General features: G+C 41.9%; 1 protein-coding gene across 1 annotated transcript; it reads left to right on the plus strand.

Moving 5' to 3' along the window:
- Positions 1–846: 846 nt before the first annotated feature.
- Positions 847–21,164, plus strand: spred2a (sprouty related EVH1 domain containing 2a). The gene is made up of 6 exons (XM_058380887.1): positions 847–1,312; positions 12,221–12,404; positions 13,112–13,280; positions 13,999–14,063; positions 17,560–17,715; positions 18,977–21,164. Exons 1-6 carry the CDS (start codon positions 1,287–1,289, stop codon positions 19,625–19,627), a joined length of 1,251 nt encoding a protein of 416 aa, XP_058236870.1. The 5' UTR covers positions 847–1,286; the 3' UTR covers positions 19,628–21,164.
- Positions 21,165–22,033: the final 869 nt, after the last annotated feature.

Below are 22,033 nucleotides of genomic sequence, written 5' to 3' on the forward strand. Positions count from 1 at the left end.
TTTTGGGCCTTCGTTGTTTTAAACTGGAAGTAGATACACGGTGTGGCAAGAAGTACGTCACACCCATATGTGGTTCTTCCACACTCTTGTAACAGACATGTGAAAACAAATAATTATATAGAACTGTGTTGTGCTGGAGGATTACAAGTTCCCTTCACTGGAACTCAGAGGCCCAAACATGACAGTGCCCCTGTGCACAAAGCTCCTGAGACATGATATGTGACGGTAGGAGTGGACAAACAAGCAGAAGGATCCTTTGCACCTTTTGGGTCAATTCAAACACCGACTGCACCCCCATTGCCTCAACAAGAATATCTAGGTGTGATGGTCAGAGCTACACAAACTTTTGACAGTATAGTGTAAGGAGTGAATTGATGATAAGAAAGCTTTATAAACAAGCTCTAAACAAACAAAAAAAATCCTTTAGAAAAATCAACATGATGTCACTGCTGGACATTGAACATGATAAAGAGTCTGGACTCTGGTGATCATGGTGAGGTGACCAGCTGAAAAGATGCCAGGTACTGAGGCTACTCAAATACTCCTAAAGGATGCGTAATGTAACTTTATGTAATGTAACCAATAAAAGTTTCTAGGTCTCCTACAACAGAGACTTTCCAAAGGTTCCAAAAGTAAAGAATGGGAGTAAGAGTGTAAAGAGTCGGAGAACCAGAAGGCACTTTAAATAAGTGTATTCGAATGAATCGGTTCAATGAAATGATTCATGATATATATCAGTCTGCGCCAAGGGAGAACGCCGAGTTCCCTTTCGTCCGAAAACTGTCGGTCCTTCGGTTCTGACGTCATTACTTCCGCCCGCCCCCCCCAACTCACCTCAACCCCCTCCCTTTCTCTCTCTCGCTCTCTCTCTCTCTTTCTCAGTCGGTGGCGCTTTGCCTTTGCCGACTATACAATCCAACATGGAGTGAACGCGGAGCGGCGATGGGGCTCGCGCGGGGCCGTCCTCACCGAGAGCAGCTCGCGACTGCAGCCGCGTCGTTGTCGCCGCGCGCGCGCTCATCTCACACCGAAGACTCCGACGTCCACGAGACCATCGGGCTGGATTATACGGTGTCGCGCGCTGGTTAAAGTGCAAGACAAAAAACAAACAAACAAGAGCGGGGCTGGAAATCGCCGCTGTTCCATATAGCTAGAAGAAAGAAAACTGGGGGGGGGAACCACACACACACCGAGAGACGGGATCGGTGGGAGACAAAATGGAGCCTGGACGCTGGTGCGCGCGCGCTCTGGGATGTTATTATTGTAGGTGAAACGAGGGAGATAAAATGACCGAGGAATCGCAGCCAGACGAGTAAGTACTCCTCCCCTTCCCCCTCAACCCCTTCCGCTCCCACTAACCCAATACCCATACCCCTGGTGCGTTTATTTTCTGAATGCGTGACGTTTGGGATTTATTTATTCCGCGTCAAATCTGAGGCGCGCGCGTTTGATGCACTTTCCCCCCCTACATGCACCAAAGATCCTCCGGTTGCCTCAAAACTGGGAGGTATAGACAGAGAGAGAGAGAAAGAGAGACGGCCCGAGTCAGGCCCTCCGTTTTTACCCCCGACTGCTTCGCACGAGCAAAGCAGGAGAGAGAGAGAGAGAGAGAAGGGAAGAGGGGAGCATGAGGGGAGGGAGGTGGAGGGGTGACTGAAGCGGAAACGTTTTGTGCACAGAAGATTCTCCCGTGACTGTGATGTTTCTTTGTAAACACGTCAGTGTTCAGCTTGTTGTAGAGACCTTATAAGCCCACGTGGTGTGAAACCGGAGGTGCGCGCGGGGCTTTGGCGCATTTCTGCATCTCTCTCTCTCTTTCTTTCTCTCTCTGAGTGTGTGTGTGAGCGTGCTGGTGGGCCACTGAATCCGCCATGTTCTCTCTCTCTCTCTCTCTCTCTCTCTCTCTCTCCTTTTTCGTGAATCGCGCTTATTTGCATACCACGCTTCATTCATAAAAAAAAATGCCGACGGCGCAGACTCAGCTCAACCCGACCTCTAACCTGCCTCATAACACTACACTCTATCACAACACATGGTTACATTATCTTGCCCCACAGAATAGACATAACACCGGAAGTGTGAGATTAGCGAGATAAAGCTATCTAGGGTTTCAGAAGGTTTCTTTATGATACAGTTACTGTATCCTACCTGCCGTGTAGTTTCTAATATAGAAAGCATTTGGTCATGAGGCTAGAGTGATGATTAACAGCCAACAGGGCTGCAGATATGATTCATTAAAGCTTCCTGTGAATCAAATTTCAGGGCTTTATATTACACCAGTGTTCTGGACATCAGTTCAATATTACATCTAGACAAGACATGGAGATGTTTCTTGTGTTCATTTCATGATTACTTTTTTTTGATGACTCATCCTGTTCTAGCATTGTCTTGGTGTAATTATATGCTGCCTAAAATGTATCAGTTCCACCCCTGGGGGCATGGGTCTTGCTCAACAGTAGCAGCTTGTTAGCAGTTTGATTAAGTTGGTAAACAGCAGTTGGAGGCTATAAAAAGGGGGTGGAGTCTGTGTGAGTTGGCAGTTTTTTTATGTGTTTTATCATCTTACATCTGGTCAGTAACAGATCAGAGCTTAAGGGTCAGTAATATCATTATATCTAACACGTCAGACCCTCGGAGCCTCAAAAGAGTACAAGATCTAACTCTAGAAACATCTCGGGTGTCGTCAAGGTGACGGTCAGAAATCCTCCAGAGATGAAAGTAAATTCTTTAATGTTTTATATATATATAAATATATATAATATATATATATATATTTAGCTTGTTTGGTAGTCTACTGCCGGTCTTGTTAGATTCAGTGTGTGGGTGTGGCATGTCCTGAATGCTAATCTGTCAAGAACTCCAACACTCTATTACTCTGACTTCCTGTTTCAAGGAACTCTATCAACAAATGGAAGGAAGAAGGATTCAAAGCCTATTTAGGGGATAGATTGTGGTTAGATACATTATTAAGGGTTAATAACGGACGTCCCTGGTCAGTCAGTGCTGACTGACAGAACTGACTCAGACTTGAGGTCATGAGGTTGTGAGGTTTCTGTGCCTCCTGTGTGACCACACCCATGTGAAACGGTCGGTTTACTGAACGTTTTGAACGTATTTACACTCTCAGAGATAAAGGTACGAAACTTCCTAGTCACATGCATGGCCACATCAATCATCTGGAAACTACCAAATGTCAGGGTTTTTGTCAGACAGACTTCATGTGCATCCGGATAAAGCTGGGTTCCCTTTTGAGTCTCATGGTTTCTTCTTCATGTCGTCTCAGAAAGTTTTTCCTCACCACCGTCACCTATGGTTAAATCATTAGGAGTAAATTGGATTTTTTTTTTCATTTGGAAATAAGTAATGTCCTGAAAATTATTTCTGTAAAGCTACTTTGTGACAATGTCCATAGCTAAAAGTGCTGTAGAAATAAAACTGAATTGAATCGTTATCGATGTCTTGCAGATCTCGTCATTGTGGTTACTGAAGTATCACCAACAATATTAGAGTGTGTTGTGTTAGCTAGCATGGCAATTTGGGGAAAAAAACAGTCCTACTGTGAACCAGTGACATTGTCTACTATAGTGCTGAAATGTGAATACTAATAAAATACTGTGGAAATATGGCTGATACATTACTGAAAAACTACTGAAACATGACGGAAATTCTGCTGATATACTACTGAAATATTACTGAAATATGACTGCTATACCACTAAAACACTACTGAAACATGACTGATATACTACTAATATACGGCTGATATACTACTGAAATACTACTAAAATACACCTCATATAGTACTGAAATACGCCTGATATACTACTGAAAAATGACTGCTATACTACTGAAATACTGCTGAAACACAACTGATATACTACTGAAATATTACTGAGACACGACTAATATACTACTGAAATATTACTAATATACTACTGAAATATGACGGATAAACTACTGAAACACTACTGAAACATGACTGATATTCTGCTGATATACTACTGAAATACTACTGAAAAGTGACTGCTATCTTACTGAAATACGCCTGATATACTACTGAAATACACCTGATATACTACTGAAATACTACTGAAAAATGACTGTTATACTACTGAAATTCTACTGATACATCACTGATATTCTACTGAAATACTGCTGATATACTTCTGAAACATGTCAAAATTACATATAGAGATTTCATTCCGAGTGAGTGCTTGTAGATCTGATTAAAAACTAAAGTGGTTAGCCTTATGTCACTTTGTCCTTTGCACATAGCTATTTATCTACCACTGTTTGAGGAACTCACAGGTAGTTAGCACGGTTTTAGGCATCTCTGGGCAGATGGACTGTTTTTACCCCCACATTTGTTAAACTGGCCTCTTCGAAAACTCGATTGCTCCAGAAATCCTAGGCAAGAGTAATCATATAATATAGGTCAGGTTTTCCCAGTCACAAAATCCCACACAAAAATATCATATCACGATGGTTGAAGACATTTTTACCATGTATATGATAAAAAAATAACAAAAAACTGTGAAATAGTAAGGAGTATTTTGTTTCAAAAATGTTCTGGTAGAACATTTATTCCAGTCAGGTCCCTGGTGCTGTGAGTAATAATATTATATATGTGTTATGAATGTACTCATGATATCAGTCATCCTTTAATTTTAGTATATCAGTGTTAATGATGTCAGATCCTGTTTGTTTCCTACATAGTAGCCCATAAGGACTTTGGGTTTTCACATCGCATGGAAAAGTGGATCAAAGTCCCTGGCTAATAGCATTAGCATGCAGTCAAACACCTTCCTTTTGGCTAAGCAAGCGCTTTAGGAGCTTAACATTAACTCCTGTAATCAGCACTGTTATTCAGCGTGTCAAAAGGCAACGTGTCAGGCTCAGCAAACCTACTCGAGAGATGCACAGGAATAAAACATGACGATGGGAAGGGTGGGAAATAATCCGGTGTGATGTGAAACAAGTTTGTTCCTGTGTCACTTTCCTGTGCATTATAGCCTCTATAAACCCTCAGCCCTCATCGGAAGAAAAAACAAACATCCTGTTGGTGCCATAGGCAGAAAAACAAAGCTCTGAAACGGGATACTGCTTCCACAACTGATAAATATGAATCTCTTATTGCAAAATTTCTGTAATAAATAATCTGTTTATTACATAATAGCATATTCGACTCTGCCAATGACTGATATACTACTGAAATTCTACTGAAATATGACTAACATACTACTGAAATTCTCCTAAAATATAACTGATATACTACTGAAATACTATTGAAATTCTACTGAAATGTGACTGAAATACTGCTGATATATGAATGATATACTACTGAAATACTACTGAAACATGACTGACATACTACTGATATACTACTGAAACTCTACCGAAACATGAATGGTATACTACTGAAATTCTATTGAAACATGAATGATATTCTACTGAAATATGACTGGTATACTATTACAATGCTACTGAAACATGAATGATATACTACTCAAATATGACTGACATACTACTGAAACATGAATGATATACTACTGAAACATGAGTGATATACTACTGAAATACTACTGAAACATGAGTGATATACTACTGAAATACTACTGAAACATGAATGATATACTACTGAAATACTACTGAAACATGAATGATATACTACTGAAATTGTACTAAAAAATGACTGATATACTACTACAATGCTACTGAAACATGACTGATATACTACTGAAACACTAAAGAAACATGAATGATATTCTACTGAAGTACTACTGAAATTCTACTTAAGTATGATACGCTAGTGTATTCGAGTGAGTGCATTAATCGTAATCTCAACCCGTGATTAATTTACAGCAGGAAATACAGTCATAGCTGAGTCAACACCTCCTGACCAATCAGGACAGGGGAATCCAACAGCTCTTTGGCTCTCTGCTCGCTTAAATACACTACAGTAAAGCAAACGCTATTGATTAGCGCACAAGGCCGATAGCGACCGGCTCCTGCAGGTCCGACGAGGCCCGTTGGCTCAAACTCTTTTCTTTGGTTATCGCTGCTTTTTATCTTGTTCGTGCCGAGGGCTTGTGGACAGAACGTGCGTGTGACTCGGGCGTTGTGGGGGTTGTTATCTTTTATTATTCTAATTTATGACCCTCTCACACCCGTGCTGAGCAAACACACACTGACACACACACACACACGAGGCAGGCTGGAATGTCAGGCAACGTATAATAATAAATAGCAAATGGTCCGAGAAACGCTTTGGTTTTTTTCATCCGCAGATGGAAAAAAGTCTGAATTACAACATTGCAGTACTTAACGATATGTATCATGGGATTTATGTCTCAAAAACAGTTTTTTCAGCCACATCCAAAACCATAGCGGATAATATCCAGTGAAATCCCATAATGCATCGTAATAGGACAGCATAATTCAGCGCGCTCTTAGAAATACAGTTTTCTCAAGGGATCTTTGGATAGACTGGGATTTACTTCCTAGAACATTTTCGACTTGGAAGATTTTCTGACAGGAAAAGTAAGGGATGTGGAGCCAGAGCCTTTTTCTAATGATTTTGCTGGAGTAGCAAGCAGAATCATAGGGTCCTCATCACACTAGGCTACTTGTCATGACGTATGTCAGTGTTACAACTTCAACATCGTTAGCTAACGGAATCTAAAGCTAAAAAATAAAATGAGAAAATCCAGTGTCGTGCCTCTTGATAATGAATATCCTCAGTAGGACCAGTGTTTGATCATTTGGTTGTACTTTATGGTCCAGGGAATAGTGCGCTAGCTAATAAGCTAGCACAGTTTGGACAAGGACAAAATGAAATTTCTCAGAAATGTTGAAGTGAGCATTTTGTTATCAAGAGATTTAAAATTGACCAAATAGATGAATAAATATGTAAAATGATCATAATGAAGCATCCTGCTGGAGTGTTTTAAGAGCTACATGCTAAAATGTACCAGATAGTTCAGCCACTGTACGGTTTCTATTTCCACTGCTAAAAGTGTTGCCAGCAATCAGCAAGATCCAGTTAGCATTATCGCCTTTAACTAATCAGGAAAATATCTCATACCTACAAGCTACATTTGCTACGAAATAAAGCTAATATTCAACTAGTTATCATGTCATAAAAAAAACTTCTAATGAATCTGTTGACACATTCAGACACTGCAAGCAAACATTAAACGCTAACCGAGTGCCAGTTTGCAACATAGTCAGGGAAATGCTAACTCTCTTCTTCTTGTTAGTATATCATAAATGCTACAATTCAAGCTGCTAATTCGTACTATGAAGGGCTAGTTAGCATGATCTCTTCTACCTAATCAGGGAAATACCTGATTCTCTCTGCTACAAGCTACACTTGCTACAAACTGAAGAAAAATTTTCAAGCAGTTACCATGTCAAAAAAAAATGCTGACTCATCCTCATTAGCTGACTCCTAATGATTTTGTTGAACTAACAATCTTCATTTATTCGTTTAAATAACTCTTTTCTTCTTGTCATTCACTGCTAGCAAGCAGTAAATTACACATGCTAATCTGTTAGCTGTTTGCTTTTACTATGAAGTTTTATACCCGTTAGCTTTAAGCTCTTGGTTACTGACCTACATCTCTCTCTCTCTCTCTCGCTCTGTCTCTCTGACTCTCTCTTTTTCGTTTTCTTTTTCTCCGTCAGTGTATTCGGCAGTACTGATTGATTACTGAAATAAGAAAATTAACAAATGGATTTTTTAATCGTGTCAATATGCAGTGATGTCTGGCTGTTTGTTTGTTTGTTTGTTTGTTGGCCGTCTGTACATGTGTAATGGCTTGTAAGTCCAGTAAATTCACACCATAAAACACAAGAACTGTAGAAATGTGGCTTGGTGAAGCAGACATACTGTCATAACTGACTTTCCCGTGTCTGGAATTTTACACACTGACACCGGAGACTCCTTCCATAATAATAAAAGTCTTAATAATGCAACTTTTTTCTTTATTAAATAACATGTTTTTAAAATTATATATATCTGCCTTTACATGCACATGAATGTAATATGGAGTTGTCTCGCCCTTTGCAGCTATAACAGCATCAACTCTTCTGAGAAGGCTTTCCACAAGGTTTAGGAGCATGTTTATGGGAATTTTTGACCATTCCTCTTGAAGTGCATTTGTGAGGTCAGGCACTGATGTTGGATGAGAAGGTCTGGCTCTCAGTCTCCGCGGTAATTCATCCCAAAGGTGTTCTATGGGATTGAGGTCAAGACTCTGTGCAGGCCAGTCAAGTTCCTCCACACCAAACTCACTCATCCATGTCTTTATGGACCTTGCTTTGGTCACTGGTGTACAGTCATGTTGGAAAAGGAAGGGGTCATCCCCAAACTGTTCACACAAAGAGCATGAAATTGTCCAAAATGTCTTGGCATGAAGCTGAAGCATTAAGAGTTCCTTTCATTGTATATATATATATATATATATATATATATATATAGAGAGAGAGAGAGAGAGAGAGAGAGAGAGAGAGAGAGAGAGATAGAGATAGATTTAACTCTATAATTATATTTGTGTGTGTGTTATCTTGTTACTGACTAAGCTGCCATAATATAATCTACACAAATAAAGTATGTCTGTCTATCTATCTATCTGTAATTTACTCCTTGCATAAATTGTTACTATAGAATTGATATCAAAGTGTCAGAATTGCTGTTATAGGGATGTGATGAAAAGTTCTGACCAATCAGATTTAAGACTAACCTTGCTCACTGTGGAGGTTTATTCAACAAAGATTTTACCTTTTTACCTTTTACATTTCATTCACTAGCCAAGTGTGTCTGTGTGTGTGTGTTCAACTTTTGGCCCATGTGCTGTACTGTGAGCTTTATGGCCATGCAGTTAAGCATTAAAGCCCTTCGCTGGCTGAAATGTCCCACCATCGTTTGTGATTGTCTAAGCAGGATGTGTGAAGTGGGTCATCACTAACACTTCCACACCCTGAATCTCCCACTTCCTGTTTCCAATACTGATCTCCGCTTCCATGTGGCTTCCAGACTTCAGGGATCTAACAGGAAGGAGTGCAGGGGTTTACCGGCTGTGAAATCACGCTAACACTGAAATCCTGATTATTAATAATAAGTGTTGTGATTAGGAGAGGAAAATGTAAAGTATCTGAGATGAAAACTTGACTACTTCCTGAAGGATTGTTTTTGATTTTGTATCAGAAACCTAATGAACTGCCCTGTTATTTACACTGGAGGTGCTTTATATATCAGTTCTGTTCTCAACATGTGGAATGGAATAACAAAGCGAAGCAGGTTCATTCGGTTTATTCGCCGTTTTTGACACCAAGGGGTGTGGCTAACAGAACCATATGTTGCTGATTGGCTACAAATTCACATTGTATTTGTCAAGTATACAGTCATAAAGAGGAGGACATGCGGATAAATGCTTTCTACGACTGTCTGGGTTATAAAAATAGAAAATGATATTTAAAAAATTGAGTCAAAATAAAAATAGTCAAAAATGGAATTTAAAAATAAAATAAAATTAAATAAAAATAAAATAAAATTAGCTGTACAAGGGAAATAGTTCAGCAAAATCTGGAAAAATACAGCATTTGAATACAAACAGATAATTTATTAATAATAATAATAATAATAAAGAATTTAAAGAGATAAACAATTCTAAATTTACTTAAATAATAATGGCAGAGAATTTTTTTTATTTTAAAATAAAGTAAATTTAATTAAAGAGACAAAAAAATTAACTGAATTAACTAATTATTTTAATAAATACAAAAAATAAAAAAAATAAAATAAGACACAGCGTTTGGTTCTTTGAGGACATAGATGTGAGTTTTAATGAAGCCCTTTTTCTGTGTGAATGTAAGCTAATGAGTGAACAGGAAACAGGAAAACAGATGTAGATTTATTTAATAAAAACAAAAAAATGTCAAAGCAGCAGTGAGAAAGTGTGGGGACTGGAGCAGTGCTGAAAAGCTCACCTTTGCTCCTACTGTCCTGGAAAAGACTCGCTGATAAAGTTCCTTCACCCCACATGAGGGTGCTTTTCTTTCACATGTATTATAAATGTTCATCTGGTATTGATTAAGTCTTTCAGATAAATATATATATCTATGTCACCTACCTAAGAGCAAACACACACACACACATGCACACACACATGCTTAGTCTCTGGTGTTGTCTGCCTTCCTGTCGGTGTAGCATCAGGAGCAGAACAAGAGACTACAGGAAGTCTTCCTGCTGTCGTCGTCATAGCAACCTGTTCCAAAAAAAAAAAAAGAAGCAAAAAGGATCCCGAGCAGAAGTGACAGAATGGGGGTGACGAACTCCTTTATAAATTTGCGGAAACATAACGAACGCTAATGAATCGCCTGGTTGTCTGGTTCGTTTGAATGGAGCGTAAACACCGTCGCCGTTCTCCGTGTCTCTCTTTGATCCCGTCGCCTCAAACCCAGGCATGGAAATCGGGCCTTCAATTAAAGCGGTTCCCACACTCTCTGCCAAGAGCTGGCGCCATCTGCAGAACGAGTCTCTTCCTCTTTTGTGACTCGAACGAGGCGTCTTTTGCGTGGCAGAGGTCAGGGATCAGCATGGAGCGTAAACACACTCGGTGGAAATCACATCCTGATAAATGTTTACGGAGATTATCGATTAGATTAAAACATCCGAGGTGAAGAAGAAGAGATGACCATCAGAAAAGTAGCTGCTTTTCTAGCTACCATTTTATTCACCTTTTGTTTGTCTCTTACTCCTTGTACCACTATGTCTCCTCAATTTTAGACAGTGTTTATCCATTCATCCATTTTCTATACGCGCATTATTCCTGATTAGGGTCACAGGAATCTCAGAACACATTGGGCGAAAGGCAGGGATACACCCTGGACAGGTCACCAGTCCATCACAGGGACACACATATAGACAGATAACCACACACACTCACACTCACTCCTATGGGGAAATTAGAATTACCAATCAACCTAATGTTTTTGGACTGTGTTTAAAGAATATTAATTTCTTTCATAATTTAAAGCTTTAATTTATCTCACTGTGTCATATCTCTCACTGTGTCATATCTCTCACTGTGTCATATCTCTCACTATGGCACTTCATGACTGCGTACATTGTTGACCTCATAAAACCGCAGCAGAAGAATTTCACTGTCTGTAATAAACGTTTGACGCGCTCTTTATGCACATGACAGTAAACATGAAACTTGAACTGGATTAAAGGTGCGGTTTGTCATTTTACAAAGTGTTTCAAGAGCTTGCGATCAATATGTCATTTCAAAAAAATAAACAAAACTGTTGTGATTTATAATGTTACCACATACAGGCTGGGGCTAGATTCTTAATTTCAGGATTCTGCTTATTTAAAGTTTTCTGGCCCTGAAATGAACTCATTGGCTTCCACATGAGCTTTAGCACTTATTCGTTTCAAAGTAGAGGCATTTGGTTGGAAAATGGTTTGGTCATTTGTTTTGTCAAGGAAGGAATTTTTTTTTCTTTTCCCAGCCCTGAAATTAGCCCCGCCTCCAGACAGAATGAAACTGTTATCTGTTCTTTAAACAGCACCACATGCAGAGTGGGCGGGGCTGATCACTTTGTTGGTGAATGGGAAGGCAGTGTCAGTGTGTTCGTTGCAATTGCAGTAAAGTTTAAAAGTGACAAACCGCCGACTTTTAGTTTGACAATCAGTAACAGAATGTTACAGAGCACCGACGCTGGAGACTCCTTACGAAAGTTCACCTCTTTCTAGAAAAGTATTCCGCGATTGTTTTGCTAGCTTTCGTGGATGTGAACTACAGACGTTCTTCTGACCAATCAGAAGGGAGAACTCGTCAGCGCTGTGGAATATTTCGATTTCACGACTATTCACGTCTGTAGTATCTGCACGCTCTCGCTCTTGCGTGCGTTTGTATTAAACCCGGCGGCTTCTGAAGCGACGGTGTTGAGGGAGGTGAGAGTTTGCGTAACGGCCCCGAGGCTGTGATTAGCTGCTGTTCCCAGAGTTAAACTGGCTTTGGTTTTTTCAGCACAAACACCTTTAATCTGATTCTCTGCACCTCCGCTTTGCATAGCTCTCCTTTTCGGGGTGTGTAGGTAAATTCGACACTCGGATCTCAGGTTCTATGCTGGATTATTACAGTGTAATAAAAGTTTTTGCCATGCTCACGTGACGCTTCCTGTTCTTCTCCTCGTTTCTGGCTCCACAGTGACGACTACCTGGTGCGTGTGAAAGCAGTGGTGATGACGAGGGACGACTCGAGTGGCGGTTGGCTGGCTCAGGATGGGGGCGGGCTCAGCCGGGTGGGCGTGTGTAAGGTGGTGCCGGCCGATCTGGACCTCCTTGGCCGTAACGGGTTTCTCATCTACGGCGAGAGACTCCGAGACAAACAGGTGTGTGTGTTTAATTTTTAAAAAAGTGTATAAACCTCTGTATGTGTATGTTCTAGAAATGTCTCTCGAGTGTAACTTACTAAGAGACAAAAAATATTTCTGTATAAGTTTTTTTTATTGCCTGTGATGTTTGTCCTTTTTAAAATGCCACTTCATTTCTGTGGTCTAGTTTAGTGACAACTTTCATGCCCAAATAAGGACTTCCTGTTTTGTCCTGTGCACTGCCATAAAGATAAGTGCTATACGACAACATCAGTGCTAAAACTTTTATAACCAGATTTTTACAATATAATACTCCTGTGTGGTATGGAAAATAAATAAATAAATAAACGCATATGTTAGCTTACCTGCTAGCTTAGCATTTGTCAAACAGAAGGTTTGTCAAGGCAGGAACTTTTTTTCCCCCAAACCTGAAATTAGCCCCGCCTCCAAAATGTTATCTTTTCTTTAAAAAGCACCACATGCAGTGTTATAAGAGAGTGGGCGGAGCTGATCAGTTTATGATAAATGTAATAACAAAACATTCAACAACACTGACTATGTACAAATGTGTTTTTAAACAGCTACGCTCTTGTGGATTTCCCTGGGTTTGTCGCATATCCAGACCCTAATTAGCATATTAGCATTTAATGAAGTTGATAAACATGGTATCTGACCTGTGGTGGTGTCAGTAGCCTCAGTGATACAGAGTGTTGTGTTATACGCAGGTGATCCTCAAGTGCTTCCTGAAGAAGGACCTGATCTACACTAAAGCCACTCCCACCTTCCATCACTGGAGAGTGGACAACAAGAAGTGCGGCCTGACGTTCCAGAGTCCAGCGGACGCTCGCGCCTTCGACCGCGGCGTCCGGAAGGCCATTGAGGACCTGACCGATGGTGAGCGAAAATATGGCAGCTGTTTTCATCATCTGTACATGCTGGAACCTTTACAGTGCTGGGATCTACATTTAGACTCATGTTTACTAAACCTACTAAACCTTAACAACATCTCTCTCTTCTCTCTTTCTCTTTTCTCTCTCTCTCTCTTCCCTTCACTCTCTCTCTTTTTTCTTCTCTCTTTTCTTACTCTCTCTCTTTCTTTTCTCTCTCTCTTTCTTCTCTCTCTTTTCTCCCTGCTTTCTTTCTCTCACTTTTCTCTCTCTTCTATTTTTTCTCTGTTCTCTCTCTTTTTTCTTTCTTTCTTCTCTCTCTCTCTCTCTTCTCTCTTTCTCTTTTCTCTCTCTCTTCTCTTTCTCTTTTTTTCTCTGTTCTCTCTCTCTCTCTCTTTTCTCTCTCTCCTGAAGCTGATAAGACTAAAATGTGACCGAGGATCCAGAGAGTGTAAACTCCTGATCTGTTATAAAACACTGAGACTGGAGACTCCTTCCAGTAAACCCTAGAAATGATAAATAAACACATCCTTACAGAAAAGCTCACTATATTGTATTATAATGTTATTACTTAGTATTTATCTAATAACAACGAAAAGATCATGTACAACGTCCATGGTAAGCATGAGTGAGCCGTTACTATGGTAACGGTGACGTATTAGTAAGACCTCTGCTGTATGAAGTTGAAAGCCGTGTGATCAGAGTGGTGTTTGTCCTGTATGCAGGTTCCACCACGTCCTCGTCTACGCTACAGAACGAGACGGAGCTCGGAGACGATGATGTCTTCACGGTGAGGACCTCGCTCTCTTTCCCTGTCTCACTTTCTGTCTCACTCACTGTTTCAGTATCTCACTCTCTGTCTCTCTGTCTCACTCACTGTTTCAGTATCTCACTCTCTGTCTCTCTGTCTCACTCACTGTTTCAGTATCTCACTCTGTCTCACTCACTGTTTCAGTATCTCACTCTCTGTCTCTCTGTCTCACTCACTGTTTCAGTATCTCACTCTGTCTCACTCACTGTTTCAGTATCTCACTCTCTGTCTCACTCACTGTTTCAGTATCTCACTCTCTGTCTCTCTGTCTCACTCACTGTTTCAATATCTCACTCTCTGTCTCTCTGTCTCACTCACTGTTTCAGTATCTCACTCTGTCTCTCTGTCTCACTCACTGTTTCAGTATCTCACTCTCTGTCTCACTCACTGTTTCAGTATCTCACTCTCTGTCTCACTCACTGTTTCAGTATCTCACTCTCTGTCTCACTCACTGTTTCAGTATCTCACTCTCTGTCTCTCTGTCTCACTCACTGTTTCAGTATCTCACTCTCTGTCTCTCTGTCTCACTCACTGTTTCAGTATCTCACTCTCTGTCTCACTCACTGTTTCAGTATCTCACTCTCTGTCTCACTCACTGTTTCAGTATCTCACTCTCTGTCTCTCTGTCTCACTCACTGTTTCAGTGTCTTACTCTCTGTCTTACTGTCTCACTTACTGTTTCAGTATCTCACTCTCTCTCACTCTGTCACACTGTCTCACTCACTGTTTCAGTATCTCACTCTTTGTCTATCTGTCTCACTCACTGTTTCAGTATCTCACTCTTTGTCTCTCTGTCTCACTCACTGTTTCAGTATCTCACTCTCTGTCTCATTTACTGTTTCAGTATCTCACTGTCTGTCTCACTCACTGTTTCAGTATCTCACTCTCTGTCTCACTCTCTGTTTCAGTATCTCTCTCTGTCTCACTGTCTCACCCTCTGTCTCTCTCACTGTCTCTCTGTCTCACCCTCTGTTTCCCTGCCTCATTCATTGTCTAACTCTCTGTTTCCCTGCCTCATTCATTGTCTAACTCTCTGTTTCAGTATCTCACTCTCTGTCTCACCCTCTGTTTCCCTAACTGTCTCACTCTCATTTCTGTCTGTCTCACAATCTCATTAACTGTCCCATTTCTGTTTCAGTATCTCACTCTATGCCTCACAGTTTCACTCTCTTGTCAAACTCACTCACACTCTGTCTCACTATCTCACTCTCTGTCTCACTCACTGTCTCTTGCTGGCTTTCTCTCCGTCTCTATACAAGTCATCATAAATATGAGTATGTGTATAAGGAAAGGGCTGATGGTTGTGTGTGTGTGTGTGTGTGTGTGTGTGTAAGGAGGGATGTTGCTTTCAGGAAGTGGCCTCTAACCTTTTCCCCTGCTGCTCCTAATACAAGACCACAGAAACACACTGAATGGCCTGGCAGGGGAGCTGAAATACCACACACACAAACCACAGCTTTACCTTCTGACTGATACGAAGGCACTGACACTGGAGACTCCTTCCATTAGTATTACAAAAAACATCTCCCAACAGAAAACTTCACATCAACAATTGTTAAAAAACACATTTTCAGCCAGCAGTGCTCAAAAGAAAACTTTTCAATTTCCTGTGAATGTGCTGTAATAAAAACAACTTCCTGTGTGTGTGTGAGTGTGTGTGTGTCTAAATCAAAATCCACTGACCTGTTAAATCACATTGTCAGGATCTTACTGTAACTTCTTGCCTCATGCTGAACAGAGCAACAGTCTGGAGAAATCACACACACACACACACACACTGGCTGTCTTCTTGTTATTACTGGCAGGACAGCTCTCGCAGCATGACTCTTCATTCAGTTATTGGCTCAAACACACACACACACTGGCTCAGAATAGTCCTGACAGGACAGGAAGTGGTGCAGGAAGAGGATAGCTCTGACTCTGTAGGGCAAAGGTTATGGCTGATTGTGAGGATCATCCTATACTAAACATTTTATTTCCTCACTACAGCACAAAAGAGGTGAAAGGTCAAGATCATGAAGTGTTTTTTCAATTATTTTTAGTTTTTCTTTAGAAAAGTCGTGGCCTCTGCATTGCCTGTCAGTGCCAGAGAAGGAGGTGTGGCCTCTGTGTAGTCTGTCAGTCTCATTTAGGGGCGTGGCCTCTGTGTAGTCTGTCAGTCTCAGAGAAGAAGGCATGGCCTCTGTGTAGTCTGTCAGTCTCATTTAGGGGTGTGGCCTCTCTGTAGTCTGTCAGTCTCAGAGAAGGAGGCGTGGCCTCTGTGTAGTCTGTCAGTCTCAGAGAAGGAGGTGTGGCCTCTGTGTAGTCTGTCAGTCTCATTTAGGGGTGTGGCCTCTCTGTAGTCTGTCAGTCTCAGAGAAGGAGGCGTGGCCTCTGTGTAGTCTGTCAGTCTCAGAGAAGAAGGCGTGGCCTCTATGTAGTCTGTCAGTCTCATTTAGGGGCGTGGCCTCTCTGTAGTCTGTCAGTCTCAGAGAAGGAGGCGTGGCCTCTGTGTAGTCTGTCAGTCTCAGAGAAGAAGGCGTGGCCTCTATGTAGTCTGTCAGTCTCATTTAGGGGCGTGGCCTCTCTGTAGTCTGTCAGTCTCAGAGAAGGAGGCGTGGCCTCTGTGTAGTCTATCAGTCTCAGAGAAGAAGGGGTGGCCTCTGTGCAGTCTGTCAGTCTCATTTAGGGGCGTGGCCTCTGCGTAGTCTGTCAGTCTCATTTAGGGGGTGTGGCCTCTGTGTAGTCTGTCAGTCTCAGAGAAGAAGGCGTGGCCTCTGTGTAGTCTGTCAGTCTCATTTAGGGGGCATGGCCTCTGTGTAGTCTGTCAGTCTCAGAGAAGGAGGCGTGGCCTCTGTGTAGTCTGTCAGTCTTAGTTAGGGGGCATGGCCTCTGTGTTGTCTGTCAGTCTCGGTTAGGGGGCATGGCCTCTGTGTTGTCTGTCAGTCTCAGTTAGGGGGCGTGGCCTCTGTGTAGTCTGTCAGTCTCAGGAGAAGGAGGCATGGTCTCTGTGTGATCTTTCAGTCTTAGTGAAGGAGGTGTGGCCTCTGCACCTTCTTTCAGGCTTAGTGAAAGGGGTGTGGCCTCTGTGCTTTTTATTCCTAATGAGGGAGGCGTGGCCTCTGTGCCAGTCAGTTCCAGTGTAGAATAAAATCCATCCATCTATTTTCTGTAGCATCTTTCCTAGACAGGGAGCCTGGAGTCTATCACAGGGGACTCAATAATCATGTCCAGTGGGTTTGTATCGTGATTCCTCTGTGTAGTTTGTATACAGTGGAACATAGTGCTCCCAGGACCACTGATCAATCATGAGAGTCACAACATACATGTATACATATATATACTGTACATGTCAGGTATTATAACAGACCTGAATTTCCTGATATAAATGAACCCTCACTGCAGATCACATCTGAGACCCCATTAATATCCAAGGAAATAAATCATACACTCCCGAGTTCTGACCTTTTTCTTTCTTTCTCGCTCTGTCCATCAGACTGCCACAGACAGCTCGTCTAACTCGTCACAGAAGAGAGAGCCGTCGCTCCAGACACTCGCCCCCATCGGCTTCTGTGAATCCCGTCACCACCAGTGCATTCTGGGACATCTCTACAACCAGCACAGGCACGCTGACCATTACTTCCTGGACCAGGTGCTTCATCATGCCTACATTAGTGTGTACACTGACTGTCGCCCGTTCATATACCATTTACTTAATTTATTTAAAAAATAGTTACTTCCAGTTCGAGTTTTTTGAAGAAATTCAGAAGAAATTCTTTGTAATATGGATGGAGCTGATGATTAAGGTTACAGATTTAAACTCGTAGCTCATATCTTTTATACAATTAAAACAAAGTGACTTTAAATTACAGACAGAAGTGGTAAGGACATAGATGTTGGTTCCTCAGTTGTGCTGGAAGATATAAGAAATGATTCAGTAAATGATTCAGTAAATGAGAAGTGATTCAATAAATGATTCAGTAAATAAGACATAATTCAGTAAATGATTCAGGAAGTAAGAAATGATTCAGTGAATGATTCAGTAAATAAGAAATGATTCAATAAATGATTCAGTAAATAAGACATAATTCAGTAAATGATTCAGGAAGTAAGATATGATTCAGTGAATGATTCAGTAAATAAGAAATGATTCAGTAAGTAATTCAGAAAATAAGAAGCGATTCAGTGAATGTAAGTAAATAAGAAATGATTCAGTAAATGATTCAGTAAATAAGACATAATTCAGTAGATATTTTAGTAAATAAGAAATGATTCAGTAAATGATTCAGAAAATAAGAAGCGATTCTGTAAATGATTCAGTAAATAAGAAATGATTCAGTAAATGACTCAGTAAATATGAAATGATTCTGTAGATGTTTCAGTAAATAAGAAATGATTCAGTAAATGACTCAGTAAATAAGAAATGATTCAGTAAATTATTCAGAAAATAAGAAGCAATTCTGTAAATGACTCAGTGTATAAGAAATGATCCAGTAAATGATTCAGTAAATAAGACATAATTCAGTAAATGATTCAGGAAGAAAGAAATGATTCGGTAAATGATTCAGTAAATTAGAAGCGATTCAGTGAATGATTCAGTAAGTGAGAAATGATTCAGTAAATGACTCAGTAAATAGGAAATGATTCCGCAGATGTTTCAGTAAATAAGAAATGGTTCAGCAAATGATTCAGAAAATGATTCAGAAAATAAGAAGCGATTCTGTAAATGATTCAGTAAATAAGAAACGATTCAGTGAATGATTCAATAAATAAGAAATGATTCAAGAAATGACCCATAAAGTGAAATCCTACAGAAGCGAGACCGTGTCTCGTCACATGACTCCATTTGAGAGAGTTTTGTCTGAATAACGTTACCTTATTGTGATCTGTTTCCTGCTCTGGTGCCCCTGCAGGCGGTGCCGATGTTCCCCCACGTTCCTGTGAACTTCCCGGAGGAAGAAGAAGAGCTCGTGCGCATTAACCCGCGTGAGCGCGCCTGGCTAACGGGCTACGAGGACTACCGTCACGCCACCACAGGCGCCCACAAACTCCTGCGCCCGGAACCTACGGACGCTTACGTCTCCTTCGCCAAGAGCGAAGCGCCCAAACATGACTACACGTACCCGTACCCGCACCGGCTCTCCGGAGACGACGGGAAATCGGGCATCAGCGGCGGCGTGGTGTCGTGTCAGCCGCGGACCCCGTGGCGCACGGAGGACGAGCGCGTGCGCTGCGTGTACTGCCGGGACGTGTTCAGCCCGGCGCAGAACCGGCGAGGGCAGTGCCAGGAAGCGCCCGACCCGGTGGTGGCGCTCATACGGCGCGTGAGCTTCATGTGGTGCGCTGACAGCCTGCTGTACCACTGCATGGCCGACGCCGAGGGCGAGTACTCGGAGCCTTGCTCCTGCGACCCCAGTGACGGGCGTCTCGTCCTGCGCTGGCTCGCGCTGCTCGGCCTGTCGCTCATCGCGCCCTGCATGTGCTGCTACGCACCGCTGCGTGCCTGCCATCGCTGTGCCGTCGCGTGCCACTGCTGCGGCGCCCGACACAAAGCCGCCGGCTGACGCGGACGAGGCGAGACGACACGGTGACGGAGACGAACCCGAACAAATGTCAGACGGCGACTTTTTTGTTGTTGTTGTTTGTTTGTTTCCTCCGGACACTTCCTGATGTGTTGATCGGTTATTTTTGGTGCCATTCAGCTTCTATGCCATTAACAGTAAATTCATTTATATAGTCATTTATATATAATAAAGTGTATATATACAACTGGCTAACGGGCTACATATAAATCTATACAGATAAATATATATAAATATATATAAATCCAGGAACTTTTACGTTTTTACAATATTCTGGAAATGTTTCTTTGTTGTTTTTTTTTAAAGTTTACTTTCGGTTCTGTCGCCGTGGCCGGTCAGCCCGGGGGTGACGTCACTCTCCCGTCTGAGGCGCTAAACTCATACGTGGACGGCGGGCGACCCCCGACACGTGTGTTTGTGATAAAATGGAGACAAAAGCGTGGAAATTATTTTTTTGCTGAAGCCAAAACGATATAAGCTGCCGAGCGTGTGTACGGGCCGAACGAGCCACAGTGAAGTACAACTGTGATAGACAAGTGTGTGTGTGTGTGTGTGTGAAACCTCTCTGGGTCTGGATTTCTCTATGAATAGGTCTTCAACTGTCGTGATGATGATGATGTTGATAAAAACTAAAGACAATCTTCTTTATCAGACGCTTTACTTTGCAGTTTGTTTTTCCGGATTTTTCTTTACCGACAAACACGACGATTCCCGAACATTCCTGTAACGTTTGGATAAAACGGCGTAGTCACGGTGAACAATCATCTTCTGATGCAAAATATCCTCATAGCTTTGCTTCCGTTACCTGTAACTTTTAAGCTTAAATATAATCTAATATATAATTTATATATAATATAAAAACCCAGAGAAAGCAGATGTTGTGACCTGGTTGCGCCACATGACTGCATTGTGTAGTGGTGGCAAACTTGTGAAGAAACAGAACCAGAACCAAACGTCCAGGGGGCGGAGTCGGACCCGATACGACACCGGGTCCGACACCGCGTCCGACTCCGGCCCCAGCGCCTCTATTGGTTTACTAGCCTCCCTTTAACGTCATTAACCCTTAAATATTCATCTTAAAGACATTCTCGTAAAATTTCCTCCGAAATTCTTTTTATTCTCACGTGAACCTGAACGTCGCAGTGCTCCACTTTGGCGCTGGTTCCGGGTTCGCCTTCGTTTTAATCCCGGGGGGGAAACCGGTAACCTGCGCAAGACGCCATTCCCTTCTGTTCAGCGATGCCGTCTTTCCAGCGAAACCGATTCATGCAGAAATCCAAAAAAATACCCTCGAAGAGGTTCCGAGTCTCATCTGTAACTGCTCTACTGAATGTCCAGTTAACACGCAGCCAACACCGCTGTCCAACTGTATTGTAAACATCAGTGTGTGTGTGTGTGTGTGTGTGTGTGTGTGTGAATGTACGATGCCGTATTTACACTGTGTATATTTGAAATCGAGAACCAGCCTCAAAAATCAATGTAATTATCTACAAGACGAATAAAAAGCTGTCTTTTTTTATTCTGTCTAAAGCACAAATGCATACACACACAAAGGATAGAAAACTGAACCAACTTTTAATGCTCACTCACACACACACACACACACACACACACAGAGCTGACCAAACCCAGTGGACGATGCGTCTCTGTTTTCAAGGTTCTGCAATACCACGTGTCGTTCAATAAGGAGGAAAAAACACATGATGAAAAAATTTTTTAACGATAAACAGAAGCAGGAAGCCCAAAGATCCCTGTGTGTGTGTCCTTTGGACCCCCTGCTCCTGGAGACATTGAGACATTAAAGGGAAAGTGCCTGAACAACCTGCTCCATGTTTCTTGTCTACGTTCTGAACCCTAGCAGTGAGGTGTAAAAGCATCAGCACTCCTCGGATTCTTGGTCCCGACGGGTCAGGAGGCGCCGCTCAGATTTGCGTCGGTGGCTTTAGCATCATCCTAGGCGAAATCCTGCATCTAAAGGAAACGTTGCAGCATCCTGCCTACAGGAAGTAACAGAACAATCGCAGGATGTGTCTCAATCGGCGTGTTTCGGATCCTTGATGAACAAATCTGCTGTCTTTAACGAAGAGGGAGAAAGTGGCGGGGATTTACAGAGACTTCCTTTTCAGCTTTATTGAGTTCACAGAGAAGAAGCTGATCCCAGATCAGTCGCCTTATCGTCCTGACCAAAATCAGATTGAATAAAGTTGATCTTCAGGTCAGCTCTTGGAGGTTGAATGGTACTGTGATGGACGTAAAATCAACTTCAAACAAACAACAGCTGCTCCTTGTCCACTGACTGCTTCGGGGGAGTGCAGGTCGAGCGAACGGACGAGGAGAACCAAGAGAAATCTGAGTGAAAGTGGATCAGTGCGTTTTCCTCCAATCTGA

The sequence above is a fragment of the Hemibagrus wyckioides genome, linkage group LG26, assembly GCF_019097595.1.
Source record: "Hemibagrus wyckioides isolate EC202008001 linkage group LG26, SWU_Hwy_1.0, whole genome shotgun sequence".
Lineage (NCBI taxonomy): Eukaryota > Metazoa > Chordata > Actinopteri > Siluriformes > Bagridae > Hemibagrus > Hemibagrus wyckioides.